Source organism: Parambassis ranga, chromosome 19 (assembly GCF_900634625.1).
Source record: "Parambassis ranga chromosome 19, fParRan2.1, whole genome shotgun sequence".
NCBI classification, from domain to species: Eukaryota; Metazoa; Chordata; class Actinopteri; family Ambassidae; genus Parambassis; species Parambassis ranga.
The window spans coordinates 220813-240048 of record NC_041039.1 but is presented as its reverse complement, the minus strand read 5'-3'; the positions used below and the strand labels follow the sequence as shown (position 1 = coordinate 240048).

At 41.3% G+C, this 19236-nt stretch overlaps 1 protein-coding gene across 5 annotated transcripts in view; it reads left to right on the top strand.

Moving 5' to 3' along the window:
* ano1b (anoctamin 1, calcium activated chloride channel b) overlaps positions 1 to 19236 on the top strand; it is an 87257-nt gene that overhangs the window by 1159 nt on the left and 66862 nt on the right. For all 5 annotated transcript variants that reach the window (XM_028430657.1, XM_028430658.1, XM_028430656.1 and 2 more), the window contains exons 2-8: positions 8054 to 8446; positions 9127 to 9225; positions 9619 to 9770; positions 10331 to 10385; positions 10886 to 10934; positions 11789 to 11844; positions 14928 to 14969. In XM_028430657.1, coding sequence (XP_028286458.1) covers positions 8054 to 8446; positions 9127 to 9225; positions 9619 to 9770; positions 10331 to 10385; positions 10886 to 10934; positions 11789 to 11844; positions 14928 to 14969 — 846 coding nt within the window. The remainder of the gene's footprint in view (positions 1 to 8053; positions 8447 to 9126; positions 9226 to 9618; positions 9771 to 10330; positions 10386 to 10885; positions 10935 to 11788; positions 11845 to 14927; positions 14970 to 19236) is intronic.

The following is a 19236-nucleotide window of genomic DNA, read 5'->3' as shown; positions in this document are numbered from 1 at the left end:
TTAAAGCACGAAGAGTCAGATTCTGAAACAGGATCCAACATGGAATCAGCTATCAGAGCCAATGTGAAATAGTTGTGGCAGCAATTTCCCTCAGATCTATAGTCAGACTTTATAAGCAGAAACACTGTAATAATCATATGGTATGTATGTCGCGAATTTACTTGGAAACACTAGAGTAAGCATAGCAGGTCCCCCACAAGTTATGGCATGCACCTACCCCTTCAAGAAATGCAGAGCCATTGTAAACATTTTTGTTCCATCTGCACACTTGCAAATGTAAAATGTTGAGTATTCAGAACATGCATAGTGCAGTCAGAACATTTCAATAATGGAGTTATCCCATAGTCTAATTTACTGTCCATAGGCATCCTCTTAAGATGTGAATAAGATTCAGAGATTTAAATACTTTTTAGTAGCAATTTTACCATATGTACAAAGAAATCCAATTACTGTTTCTCTCTCACCTTCATGTATAAAATATACACTACCATTTGAAATATACACACAAACGCTTTTGAACACCACTATATTTCAAGTTTGTATTGAAAATTATGCAGTTTTTGTCATATTCAATTCAGTTTCAATTCAGTTTTATTTATATAGCGCATATTACAACAGACATTGTCTCAAAGCGCTTCACAGGAACCCCCTAAGAGCACTGTGGCAAGGAAAAACTCCCTTTAAGAGGAAGAAACCTTGAGCAGGACCCGTCAACTTAAGGGGGAACCAGTCCTGCTGCTAGTCAGAGAGGATGAGGGAGAGAGAGAGAGGGAGAGAGAGGATGAAGGAGAAAGAGAGAGAGAGAGAGAGGAGCAAACATGATACAAACATGGTACAGTACAGAGCAAATATGACAGCAAGATGAAACAGTGATATTGCAATAGATATCTATATATATCGTCGGTCCATAAGTAGGAATAGTAATTTGATAGTAAAGATGAGCAGCAGGGGCTAGCGAGTCGATGAGCACAGGAGAGACTGCAGGTCAGTATGCAGGTCTTGAGACCTGCAAAGAGAGAGAGCGAGAGCGAGGCACAGAACTACAAGGAAGACAGTTAACACAAGATTATGAGACGATATTACCCAGTATGATCCAGACTAAGGAGAGTGGAGGAGAGGTCAGAGGGTGTTCAGAGGATCGTGTTTGTGCCCCCCGACAACGTAGAGCAAGAGAGACTTCACGGGCCGGACTGCAGGTCATCATCCAGGTCTTGAGACCAGTGTGAGCCAGACTAAGGAGAGAAAAGGAGAGGTAGAGGGTGAGAGGGAAACTGCTCAGTGGATCATGTTTGTGCCCCTGACAGCGTAGGCTTAGAACAGCATAGCTGTGCTACACACTAGGTCTAAGGCTAACTGTACGCCTTACTAAACAGAAAAGTTTTAAGTCTAGTCTTAAAGGTGGAGGCAGTGTCTGCCTCTCGGACCCAGATTGGTAACTGGTTCCATAATAGCGGTGCCTGATAGCTGAAGCTCGTCCTCCCATTCTACTTCTATGAATCCTAGGAACTACAAGTAAACCTGCACTCAGAGATCTGAGTGTCCTATTAGGAACATATGGTACAATCAGGTCCTGCAGATACAATGGAGCAAGTCCATGAAGAGCCTGTAGGTTAGAAGAAGGATCTTGAAGTGTATTCTTGAGTCCACTGGGAGCCAGTGAAGAGAACGCTAGGACAGGAGAGATATGATCCTTTGGCTGCTTCCTGTCAGAACTCTAGCTGCTGCGTTCTGGATCAGCTGCAGACTGTTGATGGAGTAATGTGGACATCCTGACAATAAAGAGTTGCAGGATGTCCAGTCTTGAAGTGACAAAAGCATGGATGAGCTTTTCAGCATCACTCTGAGAGAGGATGCTCCTGATCTTAGTAATATTACGCAGGTGAAAGAAAGCGGTCCTGGAGACCTGCTTAATATGAGAGACAAACGACATGTCTTGATCAAAGATACTCCAAGGTTCCTCACAGTCGTACTGGAGGCCAGAGTAATTCCATCCAGAGAGAAAGTATTATCTGATAAACTAGTTCTGAGATGTTCGGTCCAAAAACAATGACCTCAGTCTTGTCGAGTTTAATAGTAAAAAGTTGGAGGACATCCAGTCCTTTATTGTCCTTTAGACACGCCTGTAGTCTGACTAGCGGCTCCGTTTCTTCAGGCTTCATGGATAAATACAGCTGGGTATCATCAGCATAACAATTGAAAGTTTATGCCGTGCTTCTGGATGATGTTTCCTAGAGGGAGCATGTAGAGGGTGAACAGGATCGGTCCGAGCACAGAACCCTGTGGAACACCGTGGTTAACCCTGTACCTGTGGAAGACACATCGTTAGTGTGACAAAATGAAATCTGTCAGATAAATATGATTTAACCAGCGCAGTGCTGTTCCTGTAATCCTGATCTCGTGTTCCAATCTGTGTAGCAGGATGCGATGGTCTACGGTGTCGAAGGCAGCACTGAGATCCAGTAGGAACGAGTACAGAGACGAGACCCCGGTCCGATGCCATGAGGAGGTCATTGGTGACTTTAAGCAGTGCTGTTTCTGTGCTGTGATGGGCTCTGAAACCAGACTGGGAAAGCATCAAACAGGACTGTTACTACACAGGTGGTCGTTTAGCTGACTTACAACAGCTCTTTCGAGTAGTTTGGAGATAAAGGTGAGGTTTGGAGATCGGTCTGTAGTTTCCTAGGACGTCCGGGTCCAGTGAAGGTTTTTAAGTATCGGAATGATCACAGCAGTTTTAAAAGCCTGTGGTACATATCCTGTTCCCAGAGACAAGTTGATCTGTCCTAATATAGAGTCTCCGATCAGAGGAATAGCATCCTTGAGGAGCTGTGAAGGGATCGGATCCAGAAGACAGGTAGTAGGTTAGACTCTGAATTTTGCACTCTGAAATGAACGCAAAGATTCTTAAAAAGTTCTACTGACACTGTTCCAGAGCTTCTATAAATGTGTGGTACTTGTTGGTTGCTTTGCTTTCCCTCTTCTGTCCAGTTTATCCCAAGCCAGCGCCATTGGGTTTAAGTCTTGAGACTGTGTTAGCCACTGGTTAACCGTTTTCCCTCTTTATTCCAAAGATAGTTCTGGTTATAGCCTTGACTTATGCTTTAGGTAATTATCATGCTGTAGGATGAACCCTTGACAAACTAGACACATACCAGCGAGTACTGCATGGTGCTGCAAAATGATATGGCAGCTGCTCTGACCCAGGGGTGCCTCTTACTTTGTACAAGTCTATGGCCCTGGATCCAGCAAAACAAGCCCAGACCATCACACTTTCTTCTCCATGTTTGACAGTTTATGTCAACCCTCCTTTAGCCTACTTGATGGTGTACAAAAATCTGGCGTGATGAAATTAAGATTTCCAAATTTGATTCATCAGTCCATAACACCTTGTTCCAGTTTTCAGTAATCTATTGGTGCGTCATGGCCCAGGCCAGCCTCTTATTGTGGCAATGGCATTCTTGTTGCACCTCAACCTGTCAGATATGTAACTCAAAACAATGGCGTAAGTTTGCATACGGACCATAGTAGTAATGTGTTGGCTCTTAGAAAGGGCTCTTTGAAGTGAATGATTGGAACAGTTTTTTCCCCTCTGCTAATGTTTAAGCTGAACATGATTGATCAACTGCACGATGTGCAGTCATGTCTGTGTGTTCACTGAGGGGGCATGAGGGGGAGCCACGGGTGGTAGGTTAACAACACATGTACACATACTCAGAAAGAAACAGGAGGGAAGTTGTCTCCACTCCTGAAGGCTGCCTTTTTCCTGTTCAGTGATGTTTTGACATTTTTGTTACCCATGGTATATTGTTTGGAAAGCAGCATATTGTCCTGGTATGGATTAAAGTGTATATTAAAGTGTATGTTTACCTGTCATTTTATCAACAGCAGACAGGAAGGATGAAACAATTTTATTCACTTTTTAGATAATAAACCATTGGACAGAGATCACAGCAGTAGCCATAAACTTCACCTTTATGGCCAAATTTACACCAAAAGTTTAAGTTTGTTTTTTTAATTTATTTGACAGGGACAATGCTTTTAATTCATTAACATTTCTGAAAATGCACCAGAAGCCACCACCAGCCTTCAAAGCACATCCTGATTGTGGCACGACATCATAACTTTTCCCCCCAAGCCCGGGAAAAAACAAAAGCAGCGACACAACACGGACTACACAACAAACGAGACAACAGACAAACGGTACAACAGTGTGGATTTAGAAATTTGGATTTATTAATATATTTATTTGTTGTTGGAGGAAGAGGAGAGGCGGCTCCAGCGGCAGCAAACCGGTGACGGCTCATTTTCTTCAGGCTGGGAGAGCGCAGTGGGGAGGTAACGTTAAGATGCTATTTTAACCCATATTATTAATCATAATTAATATACCAGTTACTGAGCAAACACTAGCCATATAACCAGTAGATTCACAAATATGATTAAATGTAATTTATATTTTATTCAATTGTAAGACTGATACAGGGTTGTTTGTAATTTTAATACTTTAAATAGCTAAATGTGTAAGAACCCTGCAAATAACCCTGACTTAAATCACTGCTTTAATGTTATATGTCATTAAGCATCAGCGCTTGCACCTTACCTTTGTGCCTCAGGTATGTCACTACACCAGAGAATTATTGCTGGTTGGAGAGGCCAGTGGGGCTCCCTGGCAGGATCAGCTGTCTGTCCTGGAGGAGGTTGTACTGACCATCATTACCTTTGGAGGGTGAGTATACATATTTTAAGCTGCTTTGGAAACCGCTCTGTTAAAGTAATTATTATTATTTTTGCCGTTTTTAAAAACATTTTTAGTAACATGGCAGCCGCCGGTCGTCAGCCCTGCAACCCTGATGGACGATGTGGTGGACAGAGGAGACAGGCACCCCCCACCCCCAGATGATTGTCCCACTCATAGCCAGAGGGACAACGTGGCATCCCATCCAGTCCAGCAGCACCACCAAGGACTCCTGCTCAGCCCAAACATTTATATATATGTTCTTTGTAAATAGTATTTTCTGCTGATCTTTTATAAATAATAAATTGTACATTTTCATAATGCCCACTGATAAATAGTTAGAAATGTTCAAACTGTATCTTTGTAAATATTGTACATAATAAAAAAATAGATTAACTGTTGTCACTGAGAAGTTGTTCAAAGTTTACTAAATTATGAATAGGTAATGTAACAAGGTTAGAAGAGTTTAAGAACACAAAGACAATAACAATTTAATATACAATTTAATAAGTAACCATTTAAATAACACAGAACATCAAAAGAAATCACAGCCTGTCCACCATCCTCTCCAATGAGCTGAAAGTCTGTCTCTCTCTCTCTCTCTCTCTCTCTCTCTCTCTCTCTCTCTCTCTCTCCTTCTGCAACCTCATGTCCTCTGTTATCAATTGTAAGATTTCATCTGTTTCGCTCTGCTCCTCCTACAACAAAATGACAACAGGCAAAATGACCGTTTGATATAATGATAATATTGCTCCTCAAGTGAACTATACTTTATACTATTTTTTAAAAATCCCCCGAACTACTTTACTTACATTTCAATGTGATTTCGGCACTACTGTCGCTGCCGCTCGATTGGTCTGTCACTGTTGAAAAAAATAGGCCTGCAAAGCATCTTGGGATATGTAAGGCCACGAAGGATGGTAGCGATGCATCCTCCGAATTCAGGCAAAAGGAGGCCGCATTTGGAGGCTGCATTTGAAGGACCCTTCGAATTTTGGCGACAGCCTTTGCGCAGCGTTGTGACGTAAGCCTTAAAATGCGCACTCCGAAGGATGCAGACCCTGAATTGGAACACAGCTTGTGTCTCCCCTTCCCTCGATGCTAGTCGTCGTGTTATGTCCTTGTGTAACGTCACTTTGCCTTGCCATCCTGGCCAGCGGACCTGTCTCTCCAGCAGAGAACTTAGTGAATTACTGTTATCTTGTTGTTCTGGGACCTTTGTGTCTCGTGAGTTTATTTTCCTGATACTGAGTTTTGCCTTAGGTTGTTTTCCTGTCCATTATTATTTATTATATTTAAAGCATAACATAAGTTACTCACACTGGATATTTTCAAGTGGTATGGTAGATCTGGGCCTCCATTGCTCTGGTGTTCAGGGCCTGTTCCTGTGCTGCCTTGATGAGTGCCCCAGTATTATCTTTCAGTCCAGTCTTTGCTAGCCATTGGTCAGATTTCTCTAAGTCTGTCACTTCTGATATCAGTTCATCTTGATGTCATCCATGTAGAGAAGGCTTATTTTTGTCTACCAGTCGTTGGTGTTGGCTCCTCTGGTAATTTCAACCAATGCCTTTCTGTGCTCCAATTATGTATTGCACCATGTGCCCAGCTATCTTGGTAGCTAAAATGCTTCAGGAGTTTACATGTTGTGGAGAGGCAGGTTATTGGCTGGATGGGACTGTTCCCTTCTGGGGGTCCTTCAGGATCAGGATTGTCCAGCCATTCAGGGTGAGTCCCTTTCCTGTAGCAGCTGGTTCATTCGTGCAGCCATGCAGTAAGCTTTTTTAGCCAGTAGGTGAGTCAGGGCCTAGTAGTGTCCAGTTTTTCATACTTAAGACCCTTACTTTGTTGTCTGCCACTGTGACTGTCATTGGTTCCTGTTCTGAGAGGTGGCCGTGATCCGTTCTGAGATCACCGGTCTCCAGAATTGGAGGTTCAGCTCTTGTATTGTTATCCTGCCATTGGGAGTACTCTTAAACGAGTTAATTGAGAACAGCCAGTTTATTTCCCTTACCTCTTGTGTATTGCTTTATGCTAAATTCTGACTACTGGAAAATGGAAATCACAATTGAAAATACTTGTAATTGGTATCATCGTTTCTTGACAGAGATCTTTTGTTTAGTTCACATCTGAGCTGATATAACTTGTGTATCTGTATTTCTCATCATGGTTGAGTTTGTAAAGGGCTTTTCGCAAGGACCCTTACTAGATATTGATGCTCCACTGGGAATCCCTCCACCCGAGAAGCCAGGCCTTCTGTGTTGTAAAAGGCTCATATCCAAATCTTTCCATATTTTGAATATTTTAATCAGGGTCTCTAGGATGTCAAGCAAGAAATAACAGCAACTATCCTTACAAATATATTGACAGTGTATAAAAAAAATCAACAATATCGCATTGCTAATTACCAGTTGCTAATATACAGTGCTAAACCATATAGCTAAACAGCTCATTTGGTTTTCATAATTATATTGGTTAAATTGTTTGTATACACGTAAAACGTTCAGGAATTTTCATTACCTAAAACAGCACCGGTCGCATTTCATGATTGGGAGGGCAGGACATCTGCGTAAACCCTCTTCCTCTTCCTCTTCATCGAAGACAACCAATTAGTAACTGAGAAATCAAATTTGTTTCTGTTTCAGACTCTCTCACACCAACTCTCCCATAGTTAGCTTAAAAAAGAAGATAAGAAATGTTTCACTTGTCTGATTGTCAGTCCAAACTTTCCCAAACTTTATATTTGTTAAAAGTCACACACTAAAGACAATAGTTGCCATTGTACTTTTACAGTCATGTTTGTCCAATCTTCCTCAAACTTGTCTGCCATTCCCCACTGACCACGAGGGTACAAGGGCTCAGTCACTGTTGCTTGCAGCATTCATTCGTGTTTTTTAATGTCTGAAAGATGCTAATTTAAATGTCTAAATGTATTAAAAACCTACCAAACTAGGCAACTTGAGTTGGTATTTTGAAGATTTTTACTGCTCATCCAAGCAGCTTCATCAGTTTTGATCAAAAACTGACAAAGACAATTGATTAGGCTTGCCGCAGCAGCAAGACATCTACAACATCTATAACTAACAAAATCATGTCTTGCCTTGGTTTAGAATCACCTATAGGGTGGACTGATTTAGCCTTAATTCACCCAGGACATGTAGGAAACTGCAGTTTCTTCCTCTGTGATGTTGGCCTTATTTCTCTATGTATATTTCTCTGTGCACTAGAGTTTTGTCAATGTCTACAACATTAACATAAAGAGATGTCTAATATTACCTTAACACCTTTTTTTAATCTCTCCTGTCCATATGTGCATTCTGTCAGCTGCTGAAGGCTTTAACCCCAGGTGAAAACACCCAGTGCTACCACGGCCTGTTCTTCCAGGACGGTCAGCGGCATGTGGACTACATTCTCACCTATTCTCTAAAAAAAACAGGTGGGGGCCGCTCCAGTCGACAGTCAATGCACCTGCTCACAGATAATGCTGTTGCCCGCAGCATACGCCGTGGCACCCACAGTCGGGCTACACATCTCCAGCATCATGAAGTACAAAAAGCAAGACACTCATCTCACCAGCAGTCAGTGCAGGCAGCTGACGTGGAGTTGGGCTGTCTGGGAGAGAACTTTAATGGACATGAAGACCACAAGGCATTCAGGAGGGAGGAGTTTGAGGCAAAACTGAGAGACATGGGTCTAGAACTGGAGAAAGATGAAGATGTGAGTGTCTATTCCTATTTTACAGAAACAAAATTACAATGATACCATCTGTCAGCTACTTTTCGACTTCAGATTTCTTGGGACATGTGTTTGCAAAAAACCCAATAATAATATAATAAGTAATGCTGATAACAATGTGGCAGAGTAAGCTAAGCTAGGAGTGATTCTGCTCTTATTCTGATTCAGTGTTAACAGCCCATGCTCATTTGACGTGTATTTCTATTAATTAAGGTCGGTCTAGTTCTGGAGGGGATTTAGGCAAATCACACTAATTCACACACATTATTTTACACAAACACATTCTTGTCTTCCTTGTTGAACTGGTTAAGTGTAGTCGGTCTATAGGCCTATTTGTGTCTTTGTGTTGTTGACAACACAAAATGCAATGCTTATTTGAGTTGAGGCTTTGTTTATATTTAACTACACTGCTGCATATCCTAAACAATTAGTAGTAGAATCATATCAAATGATTTGCAGAGTTGCAGTTTAGCGTATCTGTATGTCATGTAAAAGTGTAAAATGATATTCTCCCCATCTATGAGATGCCCCAATGCTAGTATATAAATAGAAAAACATGAGCCTCCTCACAGCTCTTATATAATAGGGCTGACCCCAGATTGCCACACAGACAAGAAACTGGAAAGTAAGCATAACTGTACTTGTCTTGTCATGTCTTTTAGGTGAAGATTCCAGGGTTGGGCTTTGTAAAGATTCATGCTCCCTGGAACATTCTCTGTAGAGAGGCTGAACTAATGAAGCTAAAGATGCCCACCAAGAAAGTGAGTCATACTGCATCTTTGACTGAGCCCCAGAACCCCAAACTGTTCCTGGGTGTTGGTGGAAAAAAAAATATCTTTGATTATTTGCTGATGTTAATTCTAAATTATAGTAGACAAAGCAGGTGCATTTAAGCAGCATTTGCTCTTGTAGAGCAGGTGCCAGCAACCAGCAAGCCCCAGACTGCTACATCACTTGGAGCAGTGCAGGTCTGAATCTAAACTGATTGAAGCAGAAGTCAATAAAACCAGGGCTTGTGTAATACTTTGCCTCCATGTTTTCAAAATATGTGAAACAAAATTATTGACAAACATAAATAGTAGCTGAAATCACTTTTTTTTGGTTGTGTTGTTCTAAAAGTGCAACAGAAAAATAGACTGTTGTGGATTTTTTAGGTTTATGAAGTCAAGCAGTCAAGTGTTGTTATGGAGAAGATCAGTTCTCTGGTCAGTAAAGTTTTGGAGCCCCTCCACCCTCATGTTGACGAACATCAATCCAAGAACATCAAGCATCTGTCACATACTTTCTCCAGGGAAAAACAACACCTGTAAGTATGCATTTTACACAAGGCGGAGAGAGTAGAGCCTCTTACAATATAAACCAACACTATAACCCTAACACCCTAACCCTTGGCTGTGGATGTTGCATTTTAGACCTAGGATGTTTTTGAGCAAAAACTGTACCAAACAATGACCTGATGAAGCGTTAATATAGGAGGGCACAAAATATGGATTTCCTGTCACTCGTCGCACCCCTTCTGCATTGATTTTGTTCCCATTTAGATTTAGTCCAAAAAAAGAAAGAGGGTGTTTCAGGCTTGGAAACATCTTTAACAGTTACTAACAGTTAATTAATATGCTTCACAAACACATATTGTGTGTATGTATATGTATGAACAAATCCACTATGTTTTCAAATGTTTGATGTGCTGTAGCACTGAATGTAATATTAATTCTGAATATATATGTTTGACAGCTTGTCTGCTGGAGGCAAATATTTGAGGGTAAAAAATGCAAATGTAGTCTATAGGACAACAAAAAGACTAAATTTAAACAAAACATTAAACAAGACAAGTGTATGTGCTTTTATGTGTCTGTGTGTTAACAGGTTTGACCTCTCAGACAAGGACTACTTTTTTGACAGCAAAACCAGGAGTTCAATAGTAAGACCAATTTTGTATCTATATATGACTAAGCTTTGTAGCAGGCACACTTATTTATCAGTATGAATGCCAACAGCACAAACAACATTAGTTTAATCTAAGGTGGGATTCATTTAATCATCAAGCAATGTTGTCAAGCAATGTTGTAAGCCAAATATATTGTTTAAGCAAACACATTGTAGCCTGTGGTTATGATTTTATTTAGCATTCAATATATATACATTCAAGTATTTTGTTTTAAAAATGTTAAATTTTTATCTAAGTCACAAACCATAATTACACACAACTGCACACACATTATTGTCTATTTTCTATATTGCATGCATCATTTAAATATTTAACATTACATTACAGTTAGGCACAATTATGAATTTAGAAAAAATGATCAATATCAAAGTAGATCGAGACCCATAATTTATATTGATAACTAAAAGTGATTTATTTTCTATATGGATCTTTAGTAGTGATGTACAATATGTTTTGGTTTTACTTCATTTCAGGTATTTGAAATATTAAAAAGAACAAAATGCAATGCCAAGTACAGCATGGGTAAGTCATATTATTTGCAGTTTTCTTTAAAATGATGAATGTTAATAGCTTACATATTTGAAGGTATTTTCCCTTATCACTGTGAATATTATGATTCCTCACAATAACAATTGAAATTAAACAAAACCATAGACTTTTAACAGAATCTAAAGGACTTTGCAACACACTTTGCTGGCTATCACTGAGGCTCTGTCTGACATCGATCACCAGCTTTTCCACCTTTTCTCAATGAAATATCCTTTAACTGTATTGTAGGTCAGCCACTTTGTTTTTGTTTTAATGGGCAGCAAAGACACGAGTTTCTCTGTCCAAACACTACCAGCTGTAGTGTACTGGTGTTGTCTATGCACTCATCACACTCGATGTCACAATTATTTTTGCTGATGACACGTAAACTAACTGCTGCTGACCATTGAACCAAAAACCTAATAGATCCAATAACAGTAACAACAATAGCTGAAGAACCAGAAAAATATAAGTAACATAGCCTCCAGTCAACCAGGGAGAACATATTTCTCCCTTTGTGGCTCATCTTCATTGGCTGCCAGTAAAATCTGGAAGACCTTAAAATTCTTTTCCTTGAATAAAAGTCCTTCAGACAAGTTCCATCATACCTGCAGGACCGAACAGTACTGTAAAATTCCAATAGAACATTCTATCTGCTTTGCTTGGGCTTGATAACATAACACAAGGAAAAATGCAGAACAGAGCCTTAAGTTGCTTCAGCACTTTTTCTCTATGGAGCCAGTTTTCAGTTTGGGTCAATGGTATAGTACTGGGCAGTTTCTCCTCTCCTCTCCTCTTCTTCCCTACCCCCCTTCCATTTCCCCTCCTCTCCTGTGTTTTCTTTGCAGGTATCACCAGTCTCCTGGGTAGTGGTGTATATACAGCAGCTTACCCTCTCCACGATGTAAGTAGCGAAAGTGTCAACATGGATTATTATTCCTGATGGGTCTAGCTCTAAGTCAGGGTCCAACACATGTAACTGGGGTATGAGATTTAATTCTGATAACATTTTTGTTAAAATACCTTAACTTTACACTCCAATAGCAACCAATTAGTTAGACAGTTTTGCATTAAACGAAGAATAGTAAAGGTGGAGTGAGAAACCCAGTAAGAAACAGCCAGATTTTAAAAATACACACACACCTTCTTATCTCAGAGCTCGTGTTCACTGAGGATGAGTGTTGGGTGTCGCACCACACGTCCAGCATAGCAATCTGCATCAGTTGCGGCTCATTCACAACTGAAAAAACAACATCATAACAAATAAATAACAAATGTTGCAATTATTAAAAAAAAAAATATATATATATATATATATATATATTTGTATATATATATATATATATATATATATATATATATATATAATATTTGTATATATATATATATATATATATATATATATATATACAATTATTATTAAGTTAGATTTCCCAAGCAAAAAATATATCAAAACATTACATAATATGGTTTATATAATAATTTGTCTGGTGTTGCAGGCCAAAGTCACCCATGTTAGCCATGATGCTACACAGTCTTTGCTTTGAATGTTGTGAATCCTCATCATATTATTTTGTTCAGCAGGTGTTTCTACATAGACAGCTAGCTGCCAGTTTGCCAGTTAGTTTATATTATTGATGGACTCCTGTAAAGCTGCTACACAGCCAGGTAGCATCGAAGCATTATTATGAATCTTCAGTGCATTTCTTCTGCAGATATTTAGCTACCTCACATCACCACAGACAACTACCTGCTCTACTTTAGTCTGAACACCTATAATATGCATTAACCTGTTCAAGGCAACCTGATCTCACAGAAATACGTGACATCTGCACAAATTGTTAACACTGCATTACGTGGTACCGACACGAAATGTAGTAAAGTTATGTGCGGGCACCATGAAAAACAATCTCCATAGAAAGTCAATGCGGGGCATTTTCATAGAGACACCACAGATATTTAATACGTGTGGACACCACAGACATAAGCACCAATAGAAATGAATGAGGGATGGTTCGTATTGTTATTAGACGAGCTATCTGCTGCTGAAGGCCGCTTCCTCAGCCGGACTATAAGGAAAACATAATTCTTTTCGATCCTATATGCAGTTAGCTAAACAGTACACATTATCTGTTTTGAAATGAAAGAAAATGACGGTCTATACCGGGCATTCGCAATGATGTAATGGTCCGTGAATCTGAGCTATGATAATTCTTTAATAATTCTTTAATAATTCTCCTCGTTATGTGATCATAAATCAAACGTGCCGATTTGACTGCAGTCATGTCACTTAATTGACGTAAATTGTCTGCGACAATACAGTGGTCCCTCATTAGTTATGTTCTAAAAATAACCCACAATAGAAATCCACAAAGTAGTCAGCTTTATTTTTTACAATTATTATAGATGTTTTAAGGCTGTAAAACCCCTCACTACACACATTATACACTCTCAAAGTTCAAACCTTTGTAGAAAAATACGTCCAGTATTATAGAATGAAACCAAAGATCACAACCTGTTTTCAGGATGCATTCTGTATAACATATTAATATTATGATGAATATTACGTGGCCTCCATCTCAGCAGTATGCCTGATTTAACTCCAAGGCATCTACTCTGCAACCTAGATCTACAGCCATGTCAAAATACTTCGGATGATCTAATAAAATACAACATACAAGAAATGCAACCAGTGTCATGTGATTATGGTTTTCATCTAAGCATGTTAAAAGCCAGGTTAGGCCTTAAGCTACTGTGTGTGCTAGCAGCAGTTCAGACTAATCAGTTCCTTTTGAAGAACTAGCTGCTATGGGCCTTTTTTTAGGTGTGACAGGACACCTATAGGATAATGAAGATAATACACCAATATGCTATACATGCAGGCTTAAGTTTTATGCAAGCAGTCATAATGATATGCTTTCCTTACTAATTCCATATAGCCCCCCTTCACATCACATTTTATGTTTTACTAACACTGATTGTGGTCTGGGTTTATGTTCAAAAACTGTCATATGTGATCTGTAATTGAGTCTGAGCTTTCTTCCATGTGATGAAAAACACATCAAAGTTCTTCAAGAACCCTTGGAACCAGGCCTGTGTGTGTCAGCATGGACATGCACTAGTCACCAGGTTGTCCACTACATTATCCTTCTACATCTGAGCCTACAGTTCCCACAGAAACAACAGCTGGCTGCACCTGCTGCAGCAGGATCATGTTGAGGAGATCAGATGTAACACTTGGTTCAGATGGAGCTCCAGCAGCTGATGGGACTGCTCCAGACTCAAAATTTGAATTCTGACTCAGGGCTCTCAGGTCTCATGAGACACACGTGTTTTTACAAGTTCATATGCCATACATTGCATTTCTTGCACAAAGAAATGATTAACTCCATCGCACAGAAATTCCTATAGCCTAATCCTATAAACTGACAGACAGCTAGCTGTCTATGAGGATTCACAACATTCCAGGCAAAGACTGTGTAGCATCATGGCTAACATGGGTGACTTAAGCATTACTTGACTGCTGTAGCCCGCAACACCGCACAAATTATTATATAAACCATATTAAGCAATGTTTTCATGTCCTAACTTTTTGCGCATGGCAAATCAATAATTGCCACATTTGTTGTTTATATTTGTTATGATGATGTTGTTTTTTTCAGCTGTGAATGAGCCGCAACTGGTTGCTATGCTGGACTAGCTCTCTAGTCCAGCACCCATCCCATGGGTGTCCAGTGGGGCGACACCCATTGCTCATCTTCAGTGAACCCATCATATATGTGAGGCGTGGCTTCAGTTTTTACTGGGTTTTTGAAGATCTCCCACCCCGCCTATAACTGGTACACTATTTTCCACAGATGAATAGTTATGTCAGCCCAGTGAGTGAGAGCTGATACATCCACTATTAGACAGATGTTTTCAACTTCTGTTTCCAACATTAAAACAATGTGCACAGTAACCAGTTTGTTTTGTTTTGTTTCTTTTCAGGGAGAAATTTATGAGGAAGGTGCAGAGCCCAATGACAGAAAGGTAAGAGAGTCGTTTCAAAATTTGACGAAGCTAGATAATGGCTAATTTACACACAGGGAGACAAAGGAGGACAAACGGAACTTACTGAAAGGCTTATTAACAGGAACTCTAGAGTGGCACACAATAAGACTGCACAAGATTTTTTTTTTAACAATCCACAACCATAACTGGCCTGCGAACACCAAGCTATAGCCTACTGCATTGTTTTTTAGCGATGAACAGGCATTTCATTAGTTTTGTCTTTAGTATTTTGCATATTGCATATTTCAATTTTTTCTAAAAGATTCAATGCATAGCTTGTTGGCAAACCTACATCAGAATAAAATCCATGCTACATGTTAGGATGTTAAGATGCTTTAGCTTTGTGCCTTTGTTGTTAGTTTGACACAGCAGCAACAAAATTGGCACACGTATCACCTCCAGACGCACAAAAAAGTCTCTTGGACCCCCCCTCTAAACCCAACAGGAAGTCCGCCATTTTGACTTTTGTGGCCATTTTTGGCAATTTGTGGCCCTCCTACAAAACTTTTCATGCCTCACATACTTCATCCAACTGAGCTGAAATTCACTGTGTCTGCTCAGGACACCATAGGGAATAGACACATTCCAAAACTCTTTCAAAAGTGTTACGGTGTGGTGGGGGCGTGGCCTCAAAATTGATCATTCACCTTTACAAAGGAACTCGCTGTATTTTCTGCAGTACCACCAATACTTCAATGTGGACAAAATCGTACAGTACTGCTATGGACGCAGGTCTGAACAGATAAATATGCTAACAGGATGATACGGTCATAGTGCCAACTACTGGCAACAGGAACTTTGTCTTGTAAACGTGTGTTTTCTTTAAATCTGAAAATGAGAGGAGAGGAGAGCAAAGGAGAGGAGAGCATAGGAGACGAGAGCATAGGAGAGGGGACAGAGACGGCCCCTCGGATTGCAAGGTGTGCGAGGGCCTGCAATGCTGCTTGCAGCTTTAATTAGGGCCCGAGCACCGAACGGTGCAACATCCCTATTGAAACCCTGCGAGGGCCCTATTGAAACCCTAGGAATTATTAGGGCCCGAGCACCGAACGGTACAAGAGCCCTATTGAAACCCTTAGGATTATTAGGGCCCGAGCACCAAATGGTGCAAGAGGCCAATTAAAAACCTTAGGAATTATTAGGGTCCGAGCACTAAATAATTATTAGGGTAGAGCCCGAGCAACGAGTGGTGCGAAGGCCCTATTGTAATTGCTAGTATTGTTAGGGCCCGAGCACCAAGTGGTGCAAAGGCCCTATTGTAATTGTAGTGTTTTTTATTATTAGGGCCCGAACACCGAGTGGTGCGAAGGCCCTATTGTAATTGTAGGTATTATTCGGGCCCGAGCACCGAGTGGTGCGAAGGCCCTATTGTAATTGCTGTGTTTATTAGGGCCCGAGCACAGAGTGGTGCAAAGGCCCTATTGTAATTGTAGGTATTATTATTATTATTATTAGGGCCCGAACACCGAGTGGTGCGAAGGCCCTATTGTAATTGTAGGTATTATTAGGGCCCGAGCACCGAGTGGTGCGAAGGCCCTATTGTAATTGCTGTGTTTATTAGGGCCCGAGCACCGAGTGGTGCGAAGGCCCTATTGTAATTGTAGGTATTATTATTATTATTATTAGGGCCCGGGCCCTAATAATCGGGCTCTGACCACAAACTCTCATAGCGCCACCTACTGGCGGTCTGAATTGTGTTCAGGCTGATTATCCATGTTCCACACCTCGTATTTGAACGAACTCCTCCTAGGGAAATACTCTGACAGACCTGAGATTTTGTCACATGGTTCTGAAGACATGGGTGAGCAAAAGTTATCAAAAATGCAGCTCCATGTTACACCATGTGGGTGGGGCATCGCCACAAAGGTGACCCTTCGCCACCATAGAAAAAGCTGCTGTGTTTCTTGATTTATTGATCCTACCTGCCTCTTACTCTATCATGACATCAGCCCCTGTGCACCTTTTCATATCACCTCATCGTCATATGTGGGCGTGGCCACATAGGCTCAGCAGCGCCCCCTGGAATGAGATCTGCTCCCCCTTTTGACCTACAGACACGAAAATTGGTATGCATATGTATCACCTCTAGACAAGAAAACAAGGCTCTTGGGGGTATCCTCCAAAACGAACAGGAAGTCCGCCATTTTGAAAATACTGCGCCATTTTGCATTTTTTACTCCCCGCACTTTTACGAACTCCTCCTAGAGGAATTCTCCAATCCACCTGAAACTTGGTCTGCTTACTCTTAAGGCATTACGGACCAAAAGTTATGTCGATGAAGATTCTCAGTCATCCAGGTCATCATACGGAGAGAAGATTGAAGCAAGGCATCTGGACTTGTAGAGTTTTCTTGAAGACGTTTCGCTGCTCATCCAAGCAGCTTCATCAGTTCTAACTGTTTGGTGGGGAAACATGGTTTATATGTGGTTACAGACCTATGTGGGTGGGTCTGGGAAAAACTTAAAAAACTTAAAAACAATAGCACTAAATGTTTCCATACTTACCTGTGATATTCTGGCTGACTGGGCCAGGTGTGTCAAACGACTGGCTAACGACTATGAAACTGCCGGAGGGGGACTGGTTGACAGCCCTTTGTTCTTACTGTGAGTATGTGCAAACTTCCTGGGAATGGATGGAATCACTGCATTGTATGTGGTAGAAAGATGATGTCTGAGGCCACCACCTCTGTTAAGGGAAGGTTTTTCCAGCTTAACATAGATGGCTTCCTTGACTCCTCTTTCATACCACCTTTCCTCTCTGTCTAAAATGTGAACATTGTTGTCCTTTGTCTTTGAGGTGGAGGTGAACAGCTGAGTCTTGTCCTGAGGAGGTGGCTCTTCTGTGCTGAGCCATTCTTCTGTGGAGTGGTTGTTTAGTTTCTCCAATGTACAGATCACAGCATTCCTCACTGCACTGGACTGCATATATCACATTGCTGTGTTTCTCCCTGGGAATCTTATCCTTCGGGTGAACCAGTCTCTGTCTTAGTGTTGTCATGGGTTTGAAATGGACCGGGATGTCATGGTTGTTGAAGATCCTGCGGAGTTTCTCTGATACTCCTGACACATATGGAATGGAGATGTTCTTTCGCCGCCGGTTGTTGTCCTTCTTCTTGTTGTTGGGGGGTCTTGTTTTTGTGGCTTTGATGAGTGCCCACTTCGGGTAGCCACATGTTTGCAGGGCCTTCCTGATGTGGTGTTGCTCCTTCTTCTCTGAGCTGGTTGGTACAGTTTGTGCTCTGTGCTGCACGGTCCTGATGACTCCCAGTTTGTGTTCCAGTGGGTGGTGTGAATCAAACAACAGGTACTGGTCCGTGTGTGTGGGTTTCCTTTACACTTCCACATTGAGGCTCCTGTCCTCCTCAATATGTACTGTGCAGTCCAAGAAGGCCAGATTGTTGTCCTTGGTGTCCTCCCGAGTGAACTTGATGTTGTTATCCACTGCGTTGATGTGTTCTGTGAACCGTTCCACTTTGTTGGTCTTGATTTTGACCCAGGTGTCATCCACATATCTAAACCAGTGGGTGGGGGTGGTTCCAGGATAGGAACTCAGGGCTCTTCTCTCCACTTCTTCCATGTAGAGGTTGGCCACAATAGGAGACACAGGTGATCCCACCGTACAGCCGTGCTTCTGTCTGTAAAAGTTCCCATTGTACTGGAAATACGTGGTGGTCAGGCAGAGGTCCAGCAGGTCACAGATGTGGTCTGGCGTTAGGTTGGTTCTCTCCTTGAGTGTGCTGTCTTGTGTGAGGCACGTCCTTACCATCTCTGTGGCTTCTGATGTAGGGATGCAGGTGAACAAGGAGGTGACATCAAATGAGACCATGGTGTCATCTGGGTCCATTTGGATCTTCTCCACCTTGTTCACAAAGTCCTGAGAGTTGTGGATGTGATGTGGTGTGTCACCTACCAGTGGTGTCAGGAGTTCAGCCAAGTGCTTAGCCACGTTGTATGTGACTGAGTTTGTGCTGCTGACGATGGGTCTGAGGGGGACTCCTTCCTTGTGTATCTTGGGGAGTCCATACAGGTGTGGAGTGGCTTCCCCAGGATACAGTCGAAAGTAGAGCTTGCGGTTGATGATTTGGTCCTTCTCCAGTTTTTGTAGGTAGCTGACTAGTTTCTTCTTGTAGTTTCCGGTGGGGTCCCTCTTCAGTGGCTCATATGTGGCTGTGTCACTGAGGACATCTGTCACTTTGGAGTGGTAGTCCTGTGTGTTGAGCACCACTGTGCATCTTCCTTTGTCTGCT